This window comes from Schistocerca americana, chromosome 3 (genome assembly GCF_021461395.2).
Source record: "Schistocerca americana isolate TAMUIC-IGC-003095 chromosome 3, iqSchAmer2.1, whole genome shotgun sequence".
NCBI classification, from domain to species: Eukaryota; Metazoa; Arthropoda; class Insecta; order Orthoptera; family Acrididae; genus Schistocerca; species Schistocerca americana.
In genome coordinates, this window is record NC_060121.1 from 854950091 (window position 1) to 854970495 (window position 20405).

At 43.5% G+C, this 20405-nt stretch overlaps 1 protein-coding gene across 1 annotated transcript in view; it reads right to left on the bottom strand.

Moving 5' to 3' along the window:
- Positions 1-20405, bottom strand: part of LOC124606440 (cilia- and flagella-associated protein 45-like) — a 146626-nt gene that overhangs the window by 108097 nt on the left and 18124 nt on the right. The window contains exon 2 of the mRNA XM_047138421.1: positions 15029-15294. Coding sequence (XP_046994377.1) covers positions 15029-15268 — 240 coding nt within the window. The 5' untranslated portion in view covers positions 15269-15294. The remainder of the gene's footprint in view (positions 1-15028; positions 15295-20405) is intronic.

Genomic DNA, 20405 nt, shown 5'->3' on the forward strand with positions numbered 1-20405 from the left:
GTGATGTTGACACAATCAAAAGCTTTTTCTAGATCAAGGAACACTCCAGTTACATACTCCTTGTTCTCTATGGCCATTATTATTTTGTCTATTAATTGTGCTGCAGCTACTGAAGTTGACTTGTTTTTCATAAAGCCATTTTGATTTTCAAATATTAAATTGTGTTGACTCAGGAATGTCATTAGTCTAGTATAAATAACTTTCTCAACTACCTTAGAAAATGCAGGTAAGATTGAGATGGGGCGGTAGTTTTCAATTTTAGATTTATCACCTTTCTTGTGAATCGGGGTTACTTGTGCTGTCTTTAGACTATCTGGGAAACAACCTGATGCAATTACATCATTTACTGCTGTGGCCATGGCATCAGATATGTTGTCTATGCATCTTTTCAGTGTACTGATAGACAATCCATCATAGCCTGCTGATTTTGTATTTTTTTAATGACATTACTATGTTTTTGACTTCCTTGTTATTGGTTGGGGGCAAGTATATGGTTTGTTTGATTGGAATGCCCCTATATCTATGCTGAAGATTCTTAAAATGGTCATTGACAGATTTTCCAACAGAAGAAAAGTACTCATTAAAAACATTTAAGCACTTCCTTCTGTGCTTGTTTGGCATAGCTGTAAGACAACAGCCTGCAATGGCACATAAAGCAGTTGTCACAGTCCCCAGCTGTTGAAGTGGGATAAGAGTAATTTTTAATCTTACAGGAAGAAATGTTGACGGATAAAGGTATTAAATCATTTTGTCATATGAAAGAACTGACCCATACTATTGGCAATGAAATGGAAACTAGAAAAGTAGAAAGTATTGGTTCTGAAGATTGTCAGATGGTGTTGCTGTAAGCCTGAGATATGGTCTGTCATACTTGTGGTGTCACCGCCAGACACCACACTTGCTAGGTGGTAGTTTTAAATCGGCCGCGGTCCATTAATACATGTCGGACCCGTGTGTCGCCACTGTGTGATCGCAGACCGAGCGCCACCACAAGGCAGGTCTCGAGATACGGACTAGCACTCGCCCCAGTTGTACGGACGACTTAGCTAGCGATGCACACTGACGAAGCCTCGCTCCTTTGCCAAGCAGATAGTTAGAATAGCCTTCAGCTAAGTCCATGGCTATGACCTAGCAAGGCTCCATTAGTAACATTGCATGTATCTAAAGAGTCTCACTTGTATCGCCACAATCTCCAGATGTACCAAGAGGATGGATTAAAGTTAAGTATTCCAGAAGCTACGTACTTTTCTTTATAGCATTCATTACGTATTCCGTTTCAGACCTCACGCCATCCTGCTTTAGCTTAGCGCGTGCCTTTCGGCTTCCTCTCATTGTGTCTAGGCTGTCTTGTCTAGACACAACAATACTCACTATTTAAGGTGTCAGAATCAGTATCCAGTTCGCCAGAAGAAATGTCTGTTACATGGAACAAGATTACTTTTGTACAAAATAAGGTAATCAAGCAAGGGCTGATATTTAAGAATCATCACCATTCATCATTCACACGATCATGCCCAGTGGACCGCGTGCCACCACAGTTAGAGCTCTCCATTTTCTCTGTCTTCTGCACCAGTTTTCGGTTACTCCCAGCTGCAACAAGTCTTCTCTCACAACATTGATCCACCTCTTTCTAGGTCTTCCTACTAGTCTGCTGCCTGACGGAATCCATTCCATTGCAATTTTGGGCCACCTTGTTGCCTCCATTCTAACTACATGTCCAACCCATTGTAGTCTTTTCCTTCTCGTCACTCCCAAGATGTTGGGCTCCTTGTGCGGCTCTTCTAATTCTGTGTTATGCCACCTTCTCCATTCTCAAGGCATCTGATCTTGGACTGGACCAAATATTTTCCTGAGGACCTTCTTTTCAAATGTAAGCAGTCGGTTAAGATCTTGTTTTCAAGTGCTCCAGGTTTGAGAACCATAAAGTACTACTGCCATTATTAATGTCTTATACAATTGTAGCTTTAGTTGTTGAGAGACACTTCTACATTTTAATATAGGGTCTAGAGAGTGATAGCATCTGTTTCCCGTTTGCAGTCATGCTTTTATTTCTGCTTCAGTTGATGTTACTTCTGTAAAAACATATGAACTCTTTCATATGTTTATACCTGGTGTGGTTCACAATTAAATCTTGAGAGTTTTGGATCTCTCTTCCATGGTCATATACTCAGTCTTTTCAGAGCTAATTTGCAGACGAATCCTTGCTGGCATTAACTCCAAGATCTGGATACTTCTTTTCAGATCTTCTTGTGTGCCTGTCAATAGTGCAATGTCATCTTCATAGGCCAGATACGTATTCATTGCTAATTTGAATGCTCTGGATTTTTTTTTTTTTAACTGCCACATTACCTCCTCAAGTGCCTTTTTTTTTAACTGCCACATTACCTCCTCAAGTGCCAGATTGAAGAGGACAGGTGATAGCCTATCTCCCTGACATAATCCTGTAACAACTTGGAAGTTTTCTGTCATTTTATTGCCTACCTTAACCTTAAGTTTTGTGTCATTTAGGCATACCTCTACCAGTCTGACCAATATCTTTGGCCTACCAAACTCTGTCATAATTCTAATCAGGCTAGGTCTATATATACTGTTGTAAGCCTTCTTGAAGTCTATATACAGGAGATGTATCTCTCGGCTGTATTCGTACATTTTTTCACAGACCTGTTTTAGGATAAAAATCTGGTCTGTGACTGATCATCCTGCCCGAAAACCTCCTTGGTATTCTCCAATTATGTCTGTTACTATAGATTTTATTCGTTCTAATAGGCAGTTGGAGAAGATCTTATAACAGAAGCTGAGTAGCGCTATGCCCCTATAGTCGTCACATACTGATTCGTCTTTCTTTTTATATATCTGGCATATCACAGCTACCTTCCATTCCTCTGGTATTTCATTTAAGAATATGTAAAATGTAAATGAAGTCCCATGCTTCTTGACAGAGCGTAGGGGAATGATAAGGGAGACCTGCTCTGCCGTACTAGGCAAGGTCCCAATGAAGGTGGTTTGCCATTGCCTTCCTCCGACCGTAAAGGGAATGAATGAAGATGATGAAGATGACACAACAACACTCAGTCATCTCAGGGCAGTTGAAAATCCCTGACCCCACCAGAAACTGAATCCAGGATACCATGCTCAGGAAGCGAGAACACTACCACGAGCAGCGGACATTTAAGAATATATTTTGAAATTTAAAATTATCAGTCTTGATTCAGCCTTTGATCAAAAAATGGTTGCTGTTGCAATGTAACATCCTTAGCTTTTGAATAGGTGTAAGCAATACACAATCTGTAGTGAATTATTTATTCTATTCATTGTATCTTTTCTGATATGGTATATTTATGTTTGTGTTTATTCCTTTCACAGGTATTATTTATCGCCTAACACTATTTGAAATATCTGGATGTCCTGTAAATAGCAAAGATGTGTGTACTATTTTATTTGCAAGATTACTAAACTGGATAATTTGGAATTTCATGTGTACACATTTCCACTCTGTTAAAAAAATAATTTCAAATCCTGTAGTGGTGTGTATTCAGTGGACTGAAGGTAAGCTCTGCTTACCCAGCAAAAACTAGAAACAACAGTGATACTAAGGGAAATACTAAAGTTTAAAAGCCTCCCTTATATGAGCTGTCAAATACAATTTTACATGATTTTTTGAGTTAGCACTGCTGACTCCTCATGATTCTCAATGAACTTTGTAAGTTTCCACTCAGTAAGTGTTGTGATTCAAGTGAGGAGCGATGTTTTCTGAGCAGTTTGTACAAGTGACCACTGGAGCTCTGGGAAGCATGACTACCTGATATTCCCAGTCACCAGGTCCACAATGAGGTGATTGCAGGCCTTGGTGTGAGATTATAAGGAATAAAAGTTGTATTTTCTTCACTGATATTATAGAATATGTGCCTGTTATTAAGGAAAATGACTAACCACATATACTGTACACAGTTTTACATTATCTCAATGCCGTAAACAGTTTTAACAGTTTGTACGAGAGACATTCTGAAAGTATGTTTCGTTACTGGTTTCCACAAGGAACTCTATTGCCAAAAACAAATACACCATGGTAACATGAATTATATATCCTGCACTATTTTTCAGCATAGTCACCATGATACTGAGACATTTGTCATAGCATGCAATCAGTTTGAAGAAACCACTTTGATAAAACTCAGTGCTCTGTGATGCAAGGAATTGTCACACAGCCTGCTCCAGCTCAGCATTGGTTTGGAAGTGTCATCCCATGAGTGTGGCTTTCAGTGCATAAAATATGTGGAAGTCCTAAGGGAAAAGATAGGACCTGTAGGCTGGGTGATTCAATCTTGCCCATCTGAAGCGATGAATCTGATCCTGTGTGAGCTTTGCTGTATGTGGTTTTGTGTTTTCGTATAAGAACACAATACCTTCACTCAAGAGCCCTGGTGACCACGTAGTCAGTACACATCTGTTTGACATTGTGATGTGTACACTTCTTTGATGCTCTGCACATCCATCACCCCTCCTCCGATGATGCCCCTTCCGTCACTGAATCAGAAATTTGTGTGGATTCATATGTCATCTGGTGCACCATCTTCTCTTTCAGAAACAATGATGAAACTTACTTTCAGAACATCACCCGAAATAAACATCATATAAGCATACTCCATTTGATGAGTAGGCAAGCAAATGAGCTCACAGTGTATGCTAGTGTGGAGTCAAGAAAGCATGGAAACCCAAGTAGGGTAGCACTAGTGTGAACCTGCAGGCTGTGGGATTCTTCTTCACAACTTTGCCACACACAGTTTGAAAGAGAAGAGTAATTTAGTACAACAAATGAGAACTATACCTGAATTATGTATCAAGACTAAGGTGAAAGTTTGCATATGCTGTTTCAATAAACAACTTTACAGCATCAATGAGTGGCTAACAAGATGCCCTTATATGCACAAGCTGTTTTGTCAGTCAAGTCTTTTGTTTGTAAATGATAAATCCATATGGACTAGTATTGATTATTGTGCCACAGCTTGTGTTCGTTCACACAGCCATTAAAAAGTGTAACCAAACTCACAACCATTTGCTCTCCAAAATAAACAAAAAGAAATTCAGAAAGATGAGAAGGGACTGCATGTTGTATGATCATAAGACAGCTGATAATTTATTTATGATACAATAATCTTTTATGAAAAAATGACATGGTTTGTTTCTTTCTTTCCAACACAGGAGATGGTGTTCAGAAGACATGATGAATCACACGAGTCTCTGAACAAAGGCAGTTTCTTCGTGATTGTACAGTTTCTCAGTGAATAAGATGAAAACGTAAAATATCATTTAGAACATTCTGCTGCACTTACAGATGTGTCAAACGCAATACAAAATTACTTAATTGCTTCTGTTTCAAATACACTCTTGAATAAAATAAGAAAGGAGATAAGTGAATTAACTTTGTCTCATTTATTCCGGGTGAAGCACTCTCTTAGAACAAAGACAATATGAACTCATGTTACTTCACCCTGCTTAAGTCACCTATGCAAATGTGGCAGAGAAGTTGTTGTATACTGAGGAAAATCATTATTGAATGGCATATCAACCTTATAAGAATGTAAAGCATTCATCAAGGAAGTCATCCGGCCCAGGTAGCTGAGTGGTCAGCGTGACGGAACGTCAATCCTAAGGTCCCGGGTTCGATTCCCGGCTGGGTCAGAGATTTTCTCCACTCAGGGACTGTTGTCCTAATCATCATCATTTCATCCCCATCGATGCGCAGGTCGCCGAAGTGGGGTCAACTCGAAAGACCTGCACCAGGCGAACGGTCTACCCGACGGGAGGCCCTAGCCACACGACATTTCATTTCATTTCATCAAGGAAGTCTGCTTTCAACACCACTTAGTTAATTATTAAGAATGATGTATTGGAGATAGTATGACTGTCTTGCTACGAACTGACAGCAGGCTACCCCAGATAGTTATAGGGGAATTTAAGGCTTAATATGAAATACAAATCACTGTGCAACTTGATATTTTCACTATTTCCATGCATGGAAACCACTACCCCTGGTGTAGTTACTATAAGTTAGTTAAAGATACATGACCATGTGCCTGCACACATTGTCAGAACAAACAATGAAAGGTAAACAACCCTAAATGAAAAACAGAGATGGTTCATTTTGAGCAGGATGCAGTGCTGAAATCCACTGTAGAAAACCACAAAAAATTTAAGAAGACACCTGAATGAAGATATACTTTGACAATTCAATTTCATTTTGGTTGTTCTAATAGTTTAAGAACAATTGCACTTTCACATTAAATATTAACATGTAAACTGTTAAAAATGTAATGGAAAAATGCTGAATAATTGATGGACAAAACTATGGAAAATTTCTAATTGTAGTTCATTCACCATTTTGCAGATTGCTTCTACATACCACATCTGTGTATGGTAGATGCCAAGACTGCTTAAGTGTAACATTAGGATATGTAACTTCATGAAAAGCTTCAGCAACTTGTGATGGGACATGGCTGCATCATTATGATCCATAAGCAAACACACAAGCATAGTCTGGAGATAATGTGGTTCATCAGCACTGAGGAATCAATGGAATAGCTATACTTCTCTTTTCCCATTATCAGAGATTGTTTAGTTTATCATCATACAATCCTGCCACATACAGTGCAGTTCTTCAATTTATCATATATCAGATTTGAGTGTACAGACTGAACACACTGCACTTTAACAATGCAATCCATGAGCTGCAGAATAATTTTGAGATCTGTAAATAGTTTTGGAAGACACCGGAGGATGTGCAAAAATAAGGAAACTCTAAAAACACAATACATTACCATGCATAATATGATGCAGAAAACTGTTGGCATTCAAAACAGCTTCCAATCATCTTGGAATGGATAAATACAGGTACCACGAGGTTTTCAAGAGAATCTTACACCATTCTTCCTGCAAAATAGTGGCAAGTCCAGGTAATGGTGATGGAATTGGAGGGCAAACTTCTCTCAAGCACCATTCTCTCAAAAGTAGAGCACAAAGGATCAATAGTAATGAAATCTAGTAACCTGTGGCCACAGAAGTGACCATTCATCCTTGGGCTCACAAAACCAGTCATGAATTATGAGAGCTGTGTGAACAGGGCTCTGTCATCTTGGAATTCAACATCACCATTGGAAACAAACATTGTACCATGGGATGGATCTGATTGGCCAAAATGGTCATGTAATGCTTGGCAGTAATTTGACCATGCAGAGTAACTGTGGGGCTCGTGGAATACCATGCTATGGCTGCCCAAATCAGCACCGAACCCCCACTATGTTTTACTCTTGGGACGGAAACTCAGCCAGAAGTCGAAAAAGGTGTGAAACAAGACTCAACCAAACAAATTACATTCTTCCATTGCTCCATGGTCCTGATTTTTATGGCATTGGTGCAATGTTTTCCTGTTACACGTATTTGCATCACTTATGAGTGGTTTTTGGATTCCAGCTTGCCCTGCAATTCTCTACATATGGAGCTCCCTTCATATTGTTTTGGTGCTGTCATGGTTCACAAATGCAACATAATGCACTAACAATCACACAGAACAACGTATTGAGGACATTGCACAGGTGCCATTCATGGTCCAACACAATAGTGCAACCTGCAAGTGTGGCTAGCATCTGCATTTATATTCAAGCATGCATTTCTTGCAGTGCTTCCATATTTTTGTCCACCCCCTGTATCATGTCACGGCCATTATCATACACACAAGACATGTGTCCGCCCGATATGCATGCTGCCTCATCCATGCCACGCAGCAGGCTATCAGTCCACTGGTCTGGCCGGCTGCCTGCATTACCGCCCACCGCCCACCCGCAGTTCTCCCCGTGCTGTGTGGCCATATTCCAATCACATTTCTGAATCACACAATCAACTGTTCCACAGCTGATGCTACTGCAACCCACGCCTGTGGTTCACAATTGTCGAAAGCATGTTCGCCTCCAGCGTCACTGTGATGGACGACATGAAGTACATCACTCTACTCAGCCACCTTGGCAACCAAGCTGACGTTATCTACAATGTCTTCCTGGCATATCACCCATGGAGAAGTATAGGACCGCCAAAACACTGCTGTTATGATGCCCCTCCTGGACTGCCAAAGAACAACTACACCATGTACTTTATAATGAACATACACAGGATGAATTGTGTCAGCATCCTCGGAGCAAAACACACCCATGCATCATTCCCAATGAGGTGCTGTGAATGAACTAGACTGTTAAGCTTCCATCCCAGGTGCAGATGACTTTACTCATTGTTAGTAACCAGTCTCCCAATGACCATCTGTACCTGTCTAACTGCATTTTCACCATTTCTCAAGATAAGTACAGCATCAACAAAGCTCCCAACCATCATATGGATATGCATGCTGCTCTGCCACACACATAACCTCCTGCAGCCACCAACAGCTACCAAGCAGCCCTGCCTGAAGCTGACATCACAGTGGCAACCGCCCCGTGTTTACAAAACAAAATTGGCTCCAGTTGTCAATCCCGGTGTATCGGCACTGCACATGCAGCCTTGCCCCTGTTGGTACCACACCTGCTTCCGTAACACCGTGTGACTCTGTCATCAACCGTGTGACTACCCAAACTCGTCTCACAGCCAGCAAGAGGTGCCCCTAGCTGTGTACAACACATAAGCCGTCTCAACACACACAAAGTCACTGCCTACCAGCAAGCTTCTGATGTCACTCTGAACCTCTTTGACCACATCAGCAGACTATGTTTCCTGATCAACAATGGACTGCACAGCACCTCACAAGCTTGCCTTGCCTACATCTGAAGACTCATGCCTTCACGTGACAACGGCTATCGGCTTCCCTATTGCTGGTAGGGGTATCCAGACATGGGCTTTAGAGCTCAGCTTTGTTACACCCTTCATGTGGTCATTCATCATCGCTGATGTTAAGGAACCAGTCCTGGGTGCTAATGTCTGATGGCCTTTCACGTTGTAACCTTACTGCATGCAAATTCCTGACCATGCTGCTGAAAGTACATGTGCCCCAACCGCCCCAACACATTGATGCCAACACCAATGCTCCTTCACCCTCAGACATGCACATGCAACAATACATACAGCAGTGTGTGGACTGCGCTGACCACTTAATACACATCTGTCAACAGCATATGAGCATGCAAGAAACACTCACTCGTCTCAGATAGCACAATGCATCCCTATGCAGTTGCATCCAAACGGCACAGGCAGAACCTGCAGAGGCTCACTCCACCCTCCAGCACCTCTGTTCCTCACCTGTTGCCTATGCTTGCAGACCTGCATCTGTCACCCGCCACCTCGTGTCGCCCACCTCACTGTTTACCCAGGTCAGTGCATTGCCTGCCACTTATTCCGTGCCCACTCCTTCACCACTGCTGTCATCCACACTGTGGCTGCGCTGCTGCTGCTCACCTCCACCGCCCCTGGCCCATTCCAGACAATGCTAGCTGTGCCGTGTCCACATTTGCCCAGTACGATGCCTCCCACTCCGTCCCGCACCTGCACCGAATGGCCTTACCAACAACACACTCATGCCTGCACAGTTTTCCACTGTCCATGCCAAGTCAGTGCCTGCACTCAGCACTGCCTGCCACACTCCAACTGAACCCCCACAGCTCACTGACCATGCAGCACATTCGCATGCGCACAGCACAGCTCCAGTTTGCAGCTGCCACTGACATCCCCATCTTCCAAGTGTAGCCAGCACCTACACACAGTTTTGCAACTTGCACATGGCACCACCAGCCATGTTGCATCTGAACCTCCACAGCTCACTGACTATGCCATTCATCTGCAGCCTTGCTCAGCCAACCCAGCTCCAGCCTAGAGCTGACATCCAATGTCATTTCTGCTCTTCGGGACGCTGACCTCCACACAGCCCATGCTGACAAATGCTCAACCAGTGCCTCCACCCCATATAATCTTTTCATCTTGTCAGCCATCAACAATGGTGTGGCGCACCACGTTGACACTACACTCAGTCCATCTGGTAGTCAGCACCCCAGACGTCGGTCCCCTGACTGCCTCTGCATGGTGAAGGCAGTGGTGGATGAGTTGTTACAAGCTGGCATTGTTCGCCCTGCAGATAGCAGTTGGGCATCACCCATCTGCCTTGTCCCTTAAAAGGATGGCTCGGCCTGATTTTGCGGGGACTATTGTGCCTTGAATGCTGGCAAAATCGTGGACAATTACCAGTCCTTAATATCCAAGACTTCACATAGTATCTTACCAGTGCTAAAGTAATTGATTGCGAGAAGTGTATCTGTAGACACCGTTGTACAAAGATGAGATTTGCAAGACTGCCATTACCATACCTTTTGGATTGTTTGAGTTCCTTTTTATGCTTTATGGCCTAAAAATGGCTGCATAGATCTGGCAATGCTTTATAGAAAGCCTACTTTTTAAATTTTCTTTTTGTTACATATATCTACACGATATCCTCATTTTTTTGCCAGACATTAACTCACATTCTGCCCACTTGCAACAACTTCTCAGCGCTCTCAAAGTCAATGGTGTAGTGATCAGCTCTTACAAATGTCAACTCTGTCAGGTGCAAGTCACCTTCTTGGGCCACACTTCTGGCATCCATTAAATACCAGAGTGCACTGAGCTGATTCGTAACCTACTGCCACCACCCGACTGCCATGAAGTCCACCTTTTCCTCGGGACAGTCAATTTCTATCATCATCACTTTCCCCAATCTACTGCCCTGCAGGAACCCTTAACACAGGCCCTCAAAGACAAAAATACCTCTTACAAATGTCAACTCTGTCAGGTGCAAGTCACCTTCTTGGGCCACACTTCTGGCATTCATTAAATACCAGAGTGCACTGAGCTGATTCGTAACCTACTGCCACCACCCGACTGCCATGAAGTCCACCTTTTCCTCGGGACAGTCAATTTCTATCATCATCACTTGCCCCAATCTACTGCCCTGCAGGAACCCTTAACACAGGCCCTCAAAGACAAAAATACCATAAGTCACAGGAAGCTCACATGGACCATGGACATGCAACATGCCTTCCAAGCCACAAAGGATGATCTGGTGCAGGCAACCACCTTAGCTCACCCAGTTCCAGAAGCTCCCATGTCCATCACCGCTGATGCAGGCAATGTACTGATATGATCTGTTCTTCAGCAAGAGGTCAACAGCTCCAATCAACCATTGTGCTTCTCCTCCCACAACCTGACCGAGGCACAGAGCAAGTGGTTGGCTTACGATCAGGAGCGACTGGCCATTTATGAGGCCGTGCAATATTTCATAGAAGATATTGAAGGACACCCCTTTGTCATTTACACAGCCCACAGGCCCCTCGCCAATGCCATCTACAGCCCACCCAAAGACGAGTGCCCCACCGTTACCGTGACCTGAATACATCATGGAATTCACTATGGACATCCGTCACATGAAAGGTGTAGACAATGCAGTTGCTGACTGCTTGTCTTGCATTGGCGCCATCTTGGCCACAATTGACTTCGGCAAGCTCATGCAGACTCAGCAGGATGACCCTCAGTTACAGGAACTCTTAAACGATGCCTCCTTCACCCTCATCATTGACCCAAAGTTTATCCCTGGTTCAATTGCCCTATATTCTGCAACATGTCTCAGGTATACACACGCCCACTTGTCCCACAACAATTCCACAGAATTATTTTTGACCTGTTTCACAACCTTGCCCACACCAGTGTCAAACCCACAACCTGCCTTATAACTGAGCAATATATTTGGCCCCAAACTGAGTGATACATTTGGTCCCATGTTAAGTGAGACTGTAAGTTGTGGATGAGGGCCTGTGTACTGGGCCAGTGATGTAAAACTAGATGTCACCCTCAGCCCCCACACCTTCCAGATACTGAAATGACAGTTCCAATACATGCATGTGGACCTGGTTGGCCCCCCTTCTTTCATCTGGCAACTACTCCTACCTCCACTCCATTGCTGACTGGGTAACAAGCTGGGTAGAGGCTACCCCCATCCAAGACATTCCAGCTGAAACAGTTGCCACAGCTCTCATGTCTACCTGGTTCATGTCTTTTGGCTGCCCTGTCTCCATAATCATGGACCATGGTAGGCAATTCAGGCCCTTGCTGTTTGCCAAACTCTGTAAACTGTGCAGAATTGCCCATTACAGAGCCACCACCTACCACTCTCAAGCTAATGGACTTGTCAAGAGGTGGCATCACTCCCTAAAGGCCGCTGTTATGTGCCACAGGGATGACTGGTCTGATGCACTCCTGTGGGTGCTGCTGGGTGCCCACAAGGAGCATAAACAAGACTTTAGTGCCTCACTAGCCAAGATTATATAAGGCGAGACTCTATCCCTCCCCAGTGATATTAGATACAGGCTCCCAGGTAGATGCTATTTTCCTTGACTTCCGGAAGGCGTTCGACACAGTTCTGCACTGTCACCTGATAAACAAAGTAAGAGCCTATGGAATATCAGACCAGCTGTGTGGCTGAATTGAAGAGTTTTTAGCAAACAGAACACAGCATGTTGTTCTCAATGGAGAGACGTCTACAGACGTTAAAGTAACCTCTGGCGTGCCACAGGGGAGTGTTATGGGACCATTGCTTTTCACAATATATAAAATGACCTAGTAGATAGTGTCGGAAGTTCCATGCGGCTTTTTGTGGATGATGCTGTGGTATACAGAGAAGTTGCAGCATTAGAAAATTGCAGCGAAATGCAGGAAGATCTGCAGCGGATAGGCACTTGGTGCAGGGAGTGGCAACTGACCCTTAACATAGACAAATGTAATGTATTGTGAATACATAGAAAGAAGGATCCTTTATTGTATGATTATATGATAGCGGAACAAACACTGGTAGCAGTTCCTTCTGTAAAATATCTGGGAGTATGCATACGGAATGATTTGAAGTGGAATGATCATATAAAATTAATTTTTGGTAAGACGAGTGCCAGGATGAGATTCATTGGGAGAGTCCTTAGAAAATGTAGTCCATCAACAAAGGAGGTGGCTTACAAATCAATATTTGAGTATTGCTCATCAGTGTGGGATCCGTACCAGGTCGGGTTGACAGGAGATAGAGAAGATCCAAAGAAGAGCGGCGCATTTCGTCACAAGGTTATTTGGTAAGCATGATAGCGTTACAGAGATGTTTAGCAAACTCAAGTGGCAGACTCTGCAAGAGAGGCGCTCTGGATCGTGGTGTAGTTTGCTGTCCAGGTTTCAAGATGGTGTGTTTCTGGATGAGGTATCGAATATATTGCTTCCCCCTACTTATACCTCCCAAAGAGATCACGAATGTAAAATTAGAGAGATTCGAGAGCACACGAAGGCTTCCGGGCAGTCGTTCTTCCCGCGAACCATACATGACTGGAACAGGAAAGGGAGGTAAAGACAGTGGCACGTAAAGTGCCCTCCGCCACACATCATTGCGTGGCTTGCGGAGTATAAACGTAGATGTAGATGTAGATGATTTCGACTCTTCCAATCACCCCCTATGCCAACCTTGATTCCTGGCTTGGCTGACAGTGTCTGGCTTCATATTGCCAACCTTTATATTTCTCCCTACCCCCCCCCCTCCCCACCTAAAATTTTTGTCTCCAAAGACCTAACCATAGGTGACCACACCATGCTGCATGACGATACTGTCCACGCCATGCTCCAGCCCCATTCTCGAGCCTACACAGAGTTCTTCGATTCGGCCCCAACAGCTATGACATTCTGCTTAACTGCAAGCCAGTCAGGGTCTCCATCAACCAACTGAAACTTACCTGGTATCTAATAAATGAGCCTCCTGATACAGACTCCACAATCATGGTAGCTTTCCCTCCTTCTCCCAACGCTCCTCCCCCTGTGACTGCATCCCCTCCTTTCCAGATGCTAATCGACGTCTGCTGCTTCTGCCTGGAGGATCTTAACTCACAGTTACAGACAAGGAGCTAGTACTCACAGGGGCCCATGATGACTGCACGGTCTCACTAAGACCCCAGTACACCATTTCCGAGATGTTTTCACCTTGCATTATAACATTAATCCCACAACTCTGCATGCACATTTCACCGATGATGGACAACTTCCCATCTCCATCACCTCCCTGCTCCCTCCAGACAGTGTGGCCCTCACAGATGAACCTGACATGCACATACCAGGGGATACATCTTCTCCACCTCCTCCTTCCATGCTCAGTGGCACAGACTGTGCCATCCACGCACCCGGCCATTTCTGTGACTATCATCTCTACATCCTGCACCAGGCTACCCTCACCAGTGCTTCTGCCCTCTGGTCATTGCCTCTGCACTGTGTGCTCAGCATTACTGGATGGCGGAGGGGAAGGGGGGCTCTTTGAGAATTTAGCATGGATTACCAGAGAAAACAACTCATGGTCTCATCTCCGACAGTTGATGGTAGCAGTTCACTTTGCTCTGTGACTCGAATGTTGCATGGCATGTATCCTTGTATGTATCAATTTTCTATAAAATAAAGTATGTTGTGTACTCTGTACCACTGTGTTGTCTATCATTCGCTATCACTAAGTACCGGAGTTCCACAAGTGTTTCCACTTTTAAATGTGTCTGTTGGCACTACCGGGATTTCACCTCCCAAAGGGAAGTATTGACCATTCATTCTGTCTACCTGTAATTATGTACAATGACTACTGTGGCACTGTAAAATATGTACATCACCCAAATTCTCCTTCCAAAAATATCATGTTCATCACAAAAGACCTTTACAAAAAGATTTATCTTTAAATTTCTTGAGATAAAGGCAAATTTCAGATGATATGATGCAACTTATGATCAGTGTATGTTGAAAAAATGATAATAGTGAGTCGAGACTAAAACTGTTATAAAGTAACAGTGCTGCCAATATATTCTTCTTCACTTTTCTGACTTCTGGTAAAAAAATATAAAAAAGATGCTAACATGACAGTGTTCACTTTTAACAGAAATTGTTCTTCTTGCAATGTCTAAAATGAGGAGATACAGATAAAAGTGAATAATAATAATACATACATACATGCAAAAAACACTTATTTGCTAACCTGCAAATGTGTTTTCAGATTTTCCAGTTCGCTCTTCTTCATCACAGCTGGATGCTGATCAGATTCCTCACTTGGGACAAGTAGTTCTCGAATCATGTCATGAGAAATCAAACACACAACTTCTTTCCCATCAATTGGTTTACTCTTGACTTTTCTTTTGTGTTGCACTTTGTTCTCACTTATAGAAACAACAGGACTTTTCTTAGGTGTTAAGCCCTTTGTTTCAACTCGTAAGGCCATAGCAGACCTTTATTTTCCTCGTCACTCTGTGGAAATAATAACAAATAGCAATATATAATTTGTTCATGAAATTTCTGTCAGATGTTGTTGCAGACTTGGATTGCTTGTTAGTAGGATAACAGTGTCATAAAAGTTTTAGTACATTAGCATCTGAACAAACAAAAAAAAGTTATACATAATATCACTGAACAGAATACAAGAGCTGTTTAAAAAGTGTTCAACTTTTATTCATAAAATCACTCTTTATTCAGATACAATTGTTTGACACTCGTCACCCTCATAGCTGCATCTTTTACACACCTTTTCCAATACTAAGGCCACTGCTGGGAGCATTGCTGTAAAGCCTCTTTTGTATAGTGCACAGCTGCTCTGTTGAATTCAGAATGATGTCTTCATGTTATGAAATCTGTTCCCTTTCAGAGTCTTTTTCAGGTTAGGGGAAATCTAGAAATATCTTGGTGTTAGGTCAGGGGACTAGGAGGCTGACAAACCACAGTCATGTTGTATTTGGCCAAAATCCTCCAAATTAATTGAGAATGATGAGTGGATGTGTTATTGTAGTGAAGTTGTCAGCTACCAACTGCCCACAAGTCCAGCAATTTGTGTCTCACTGCTTCACAAAGGCATCACAGAACCCCTTGATAGTACTCCTTACTGACATTAGTACCTTCTGGGTCATGCTCTTGATGGACCATGCCTCTGGAGTCAAAACAGATGGTCAGCATGACTTTCACATTGCTGAAAACCTCCCTCACAGGATGATGGATGCTTCTCTTGCAATGACTGGAACTTTGTTTTTGGATCATACCAATACACCCAGGACTCGTCACCAGTGTTCACTTTGTTTAGAGTACTGTTCACAGTATCCAGTATGTCTTGCGTGATTTCTGAAAGTAGCTGCTTCTACTCAACTGTTGCAACTTTGGCACAAATTCTGCTGAGATCCTCCTGAGATCCAAATGTTTCATTAAAGTGGAATGAATGGATCCAGTACTAATTTCAACCTCATCTGCAAGTTCTCTGATCATAATTTGTCTATCCTGCATCATAAGGGTCCTTACCTGATCAATAACAACCTCAAATGCAGATGCTGAGTTCCTACCCGAACATGTTTCACTCTTCACTGATGACTGGCCATCTTTGAAGTGGTTATACCACTCCTTCATCTGTGTGGGACCCATTGCTTCATCCACAAACACTTGTCAAATCTTGCAGATTGCTCAAAGTTGAGAATTGCCAAGTTTAAAAGAAAATTTGATGCAATAACGTTTTCCACTTTTTCTGTCATTCTACCCGCAATACAAAATCTGACAACTGCCACTTACACATGTTCACTTGTCAATGGCTAGCCAGCAACTGGTTGTTTCTGTACTTACAAAAAAATCTACTATGTATGCATGTGCCCCAATACCATTGTTGGTTTCAACAATAAAAAATACGGTTGGATACTTTTTGGTCAGCCCTCGTATTTGTAATCCCCATGAAAGAGTACACTTGTCACTCTGGAGCACTGTAGATGGTGTAAAAATGATACCAGCCAGTTGCAATGACCTTCCACAAAAAAATGTGTGTGTGTATGTGTTTTCCAGCTAATTGTCCAAAATCAGCACAGTAAGGTGGGTCCAAAGTGGAGACATGACAGAATGCCATAAAGGAAATACAGTGTTGGGGCATGCTCATGACCACACTATGAATGAAGTTGCCTGATTTTTGCGTGCATCAAAGTAGACTGTTCAAGATATCTAAGGAATAGTATACCACTCACAGCCATGTTTAAGACCAGTGGTTGTAAAAAGATCCCAACCAACCCAAATAGGAGACAAATGTCATGTCTTGTCAGAGGCAATCAGTTTCCAACCCGACAGGAACTGTTGCTGTCAATGACTCCAAATCCATCTTAACCAGTCACCACACACTGCAAAGAAAACTACATGCAATGAACATTTGTAGTTGCATATCTGGCAAAAGGCTATTGCTCACAGTGGTATACAAAGCTACATGTCTTCAGTGGTCCAAACACAGAAATCGGACAGTATCTAACTGAAGGTGTGTGCAGTGTGGTCCAACAGATCATTATTTTGCTGCAAAATGGTTCAAATCACACATCTATCACAGGAAGCAAAGAGTGTCATCAGGAAAGGGCCTTGTTTTAAGCTATCAGGCATCATCCAACTGGGAACAAATTACATGCAGTGTTCCTCAAGGTTCCATGTTAGACCCCTTAGTTTTTCCTGTGTATATTAATGACCTTTCATCTGTAACATTACCAGATGTCAAGTTTGTTTTGTTTGCAGATGATGCAAACATTGCAATAAATAGCAAATATAGTATAGTTTTAGAAAGTTTGGTTAATGAAATTTTCATGAACATTAATAAATGACTTCTAGCTGATTTTAACTGCGTAGGCTTCCGCAGCCAGAGCCAGTCGAGATAATAGTTTTCTGGGTATGGTACCGTACCATAATGTATAAAACTAATGCTGCTGGATAGAAACCAACATTTCGGCCACGGTAGCAGTGGCCTTCTTCTGGGTCTACTGGTGCATTCTAGCTATGCTGTGTCCCTTATATTTTGTTCTTACTGCTCACTGCACATGCCATTACGTCATAATTTTACAAAGTTAGTTTGTTTCATTGGTTACTTAAGGAAGAAGGAGAGGGAACTTTATTTTCATAGGTTATTGCGGTGGAGTGAGAGTGTAAACTCTGTCGTCTATTGGCTCTTGTGTTATGTGCCAAGACTGGTGTTCACCATCGAATGAGAAGTTGGCTCCTGTTTACCAAATGCTGGACGTTGGCCGCACGACAGCAGTTACTCACCGGTAGTGCTCGTGCCTCATGTTGACAGTGCGGTCTGTTGGGCTCTGATTTCTGGCAGCCAAGATGGGGCAAGCCTGAGTCCATCCTCTCTATTGATGTTCTTAGGGTGTTTAAGTATTTCAATGGCCTCTCTGATTTCAAATTTTATCATAACCGGCTGCTTGGTCAACACACAGACTTTGCTGAATTTTATTTCTTTTCTGCAATCTTGCTGATGTTCTGCCACTGCAGATTTGTTGTGTTGCCTGAGACGAATATAGCACTCATGTTCCTGAATGCATGTTGCTATTGGCCTGCCAGTCTCGCCAATCTATGCCTCTCCACATTCGTATTCCGCCTTGTACACACCTGCAGTGTGTAATGCATGTCCTTAGGGGAGCCAAGCACGTCCTGGATCCTGTGACCACTGTAGAAGACAGGCTGCACCCCAGTCAAGCAAAGGTGTTTGCCTATTTGGTCAGTAACATTTTTCACGTAAGGTAAGTGCACTGTTGGCTGCAGTTTGTCTATTTCTTGCTTATCTTGCTTACTTGTATTCGTCGACAAGGCTGTGTGGATCGACTTATGGTTGTAGCCATTGCCTAGAAACATTGTGTGTAGCCTTTTACACCCAGGTGCTATGTTTTGATAATCACTTAGGCGCTGCGCACGGATTGCCAAAGAATGGATGACAGAGTTCTTGTGCGCTGGGTGGTGGTAGGATTGGGCGTGCAGATACCTGTCTGTATGTGTAGGCTTTTGATATACTTTGTGCCCCAGTGTGCCCCGTTGTCCTGTATACTTCAATGTCTAGAAATGAAATTGCACCATTCTCGTTAACTTAGAGCGTGAACCGTATTGTCCCATGCACGTTGTACAAATATTTGTGAAACTTGTGTAGCTCCATTTCAGCATGACGCCATATAGCGAACATGCAACATGTTGTCCACATATCTGAACCAGCAACATGGATGTAAAGGGGCTGAACCAAGGGCTGTTGCTTCAAATGCTTCCAGGTCACATATGTCTGGCAGGACATGCTCCTGATGGATGTGAATAGTTTCATCTACTTGGCACGTTCGTAAATAGTGACTTCACGTCAAAGCTTACCATGATGTCTATAGGTAAAATTGCTTCTCCCTTTAGGCGTTCTATAAAGTGCATCGAGTTCTTCACATAAGAGTCTGTCTTGCCAACTAGACATCTTAATTTGCAAGCTACATACTTTGCCAAATTGTAAGTAGGCGAATTGATGCCATTCACTGTTGGCTCTCCCTCCACCGTAATAACCTATTAAAATAAAGTTCCCTCTCCTTCTCCCTTAAGTGACCAATGAAATGAACTATCTTTTAAAAATTATGATGTAATGACTTGCATAGTGAACAGTAACAACAAAATATAAGAGACACTGCATAGCTAGAATGCACCAGTAGACCCAGAACAAGACTGCTGCAACCATGGTCGAAACACTGGTTTTCATCCAGCAGCAGTGCGTTCTGTGTGCAGGCGCAGGAGGAACTGGCCGTGGTTCACGAGCAGCTGAGCGTGCTGTTGGCCACAGTCAGCCACCTTCAGGCTGCTGCCTCGAGGTGCAGCGACAGCGGAGGGTCTGGCATGTAGCTTGAGACACCCCAGGTGTCGCTTGCTGCGTCCGATGACTCAGCCACCGAGACACCTTCTAGTGTACCCGGCACGTTGTGGCCGCCCTCACCTCAGGGTGAGTGGCGGACTGCAACGCGTTCGCATCGCTCAAGGCAGAGGGTCAATGTGGAGGTTGGCCAGCTGGCTTGCTGATTATTGGGAGCTCCAACGTTAGGCAGGTGATGGAGCCCCTTAGGGAAATAGCGTACAGGGCTGGAAAGAATTCCAACGTGCACTTGGTTTGTCTGCCGGGGGGCCTCATCCAAGAAGTGGAGGCGGCCTTGCCTGTGGCTATTGAGCGTATGGGGTGCAGTCGTCTGCAAGTAGTTGCTCACGTCGGCACCAATGATGCCTGTCGCTTGGGTTCTGAGGCGATCCTCAGTTCGTACAGGTGGCTTGCGGATTTGGTGAAGATCGCTGGCCTCGCACGCGGGGTGCAAGCAGAGCTCTCTATTTGCAGCATCATTCCCAGAGTGGATTGGGGTCCTTTGGTTTGGAGCCGAGTCGAGGGTCTCAACCAGAGGCTTCGACGACTCTGTGACGGTCTTGGCTGCAGATTTCTAGACTTGCGCTATTGGGTGGGGAATTGTAGGATGCCCCTAGATACATCAGGGGTGCACTACACAAAGGAAGCGGCTACCTGGGTAGCAAGAGTACTTGTGGCATGCACATGGGGGTTTTTTAGGCTAGGCAGTAGT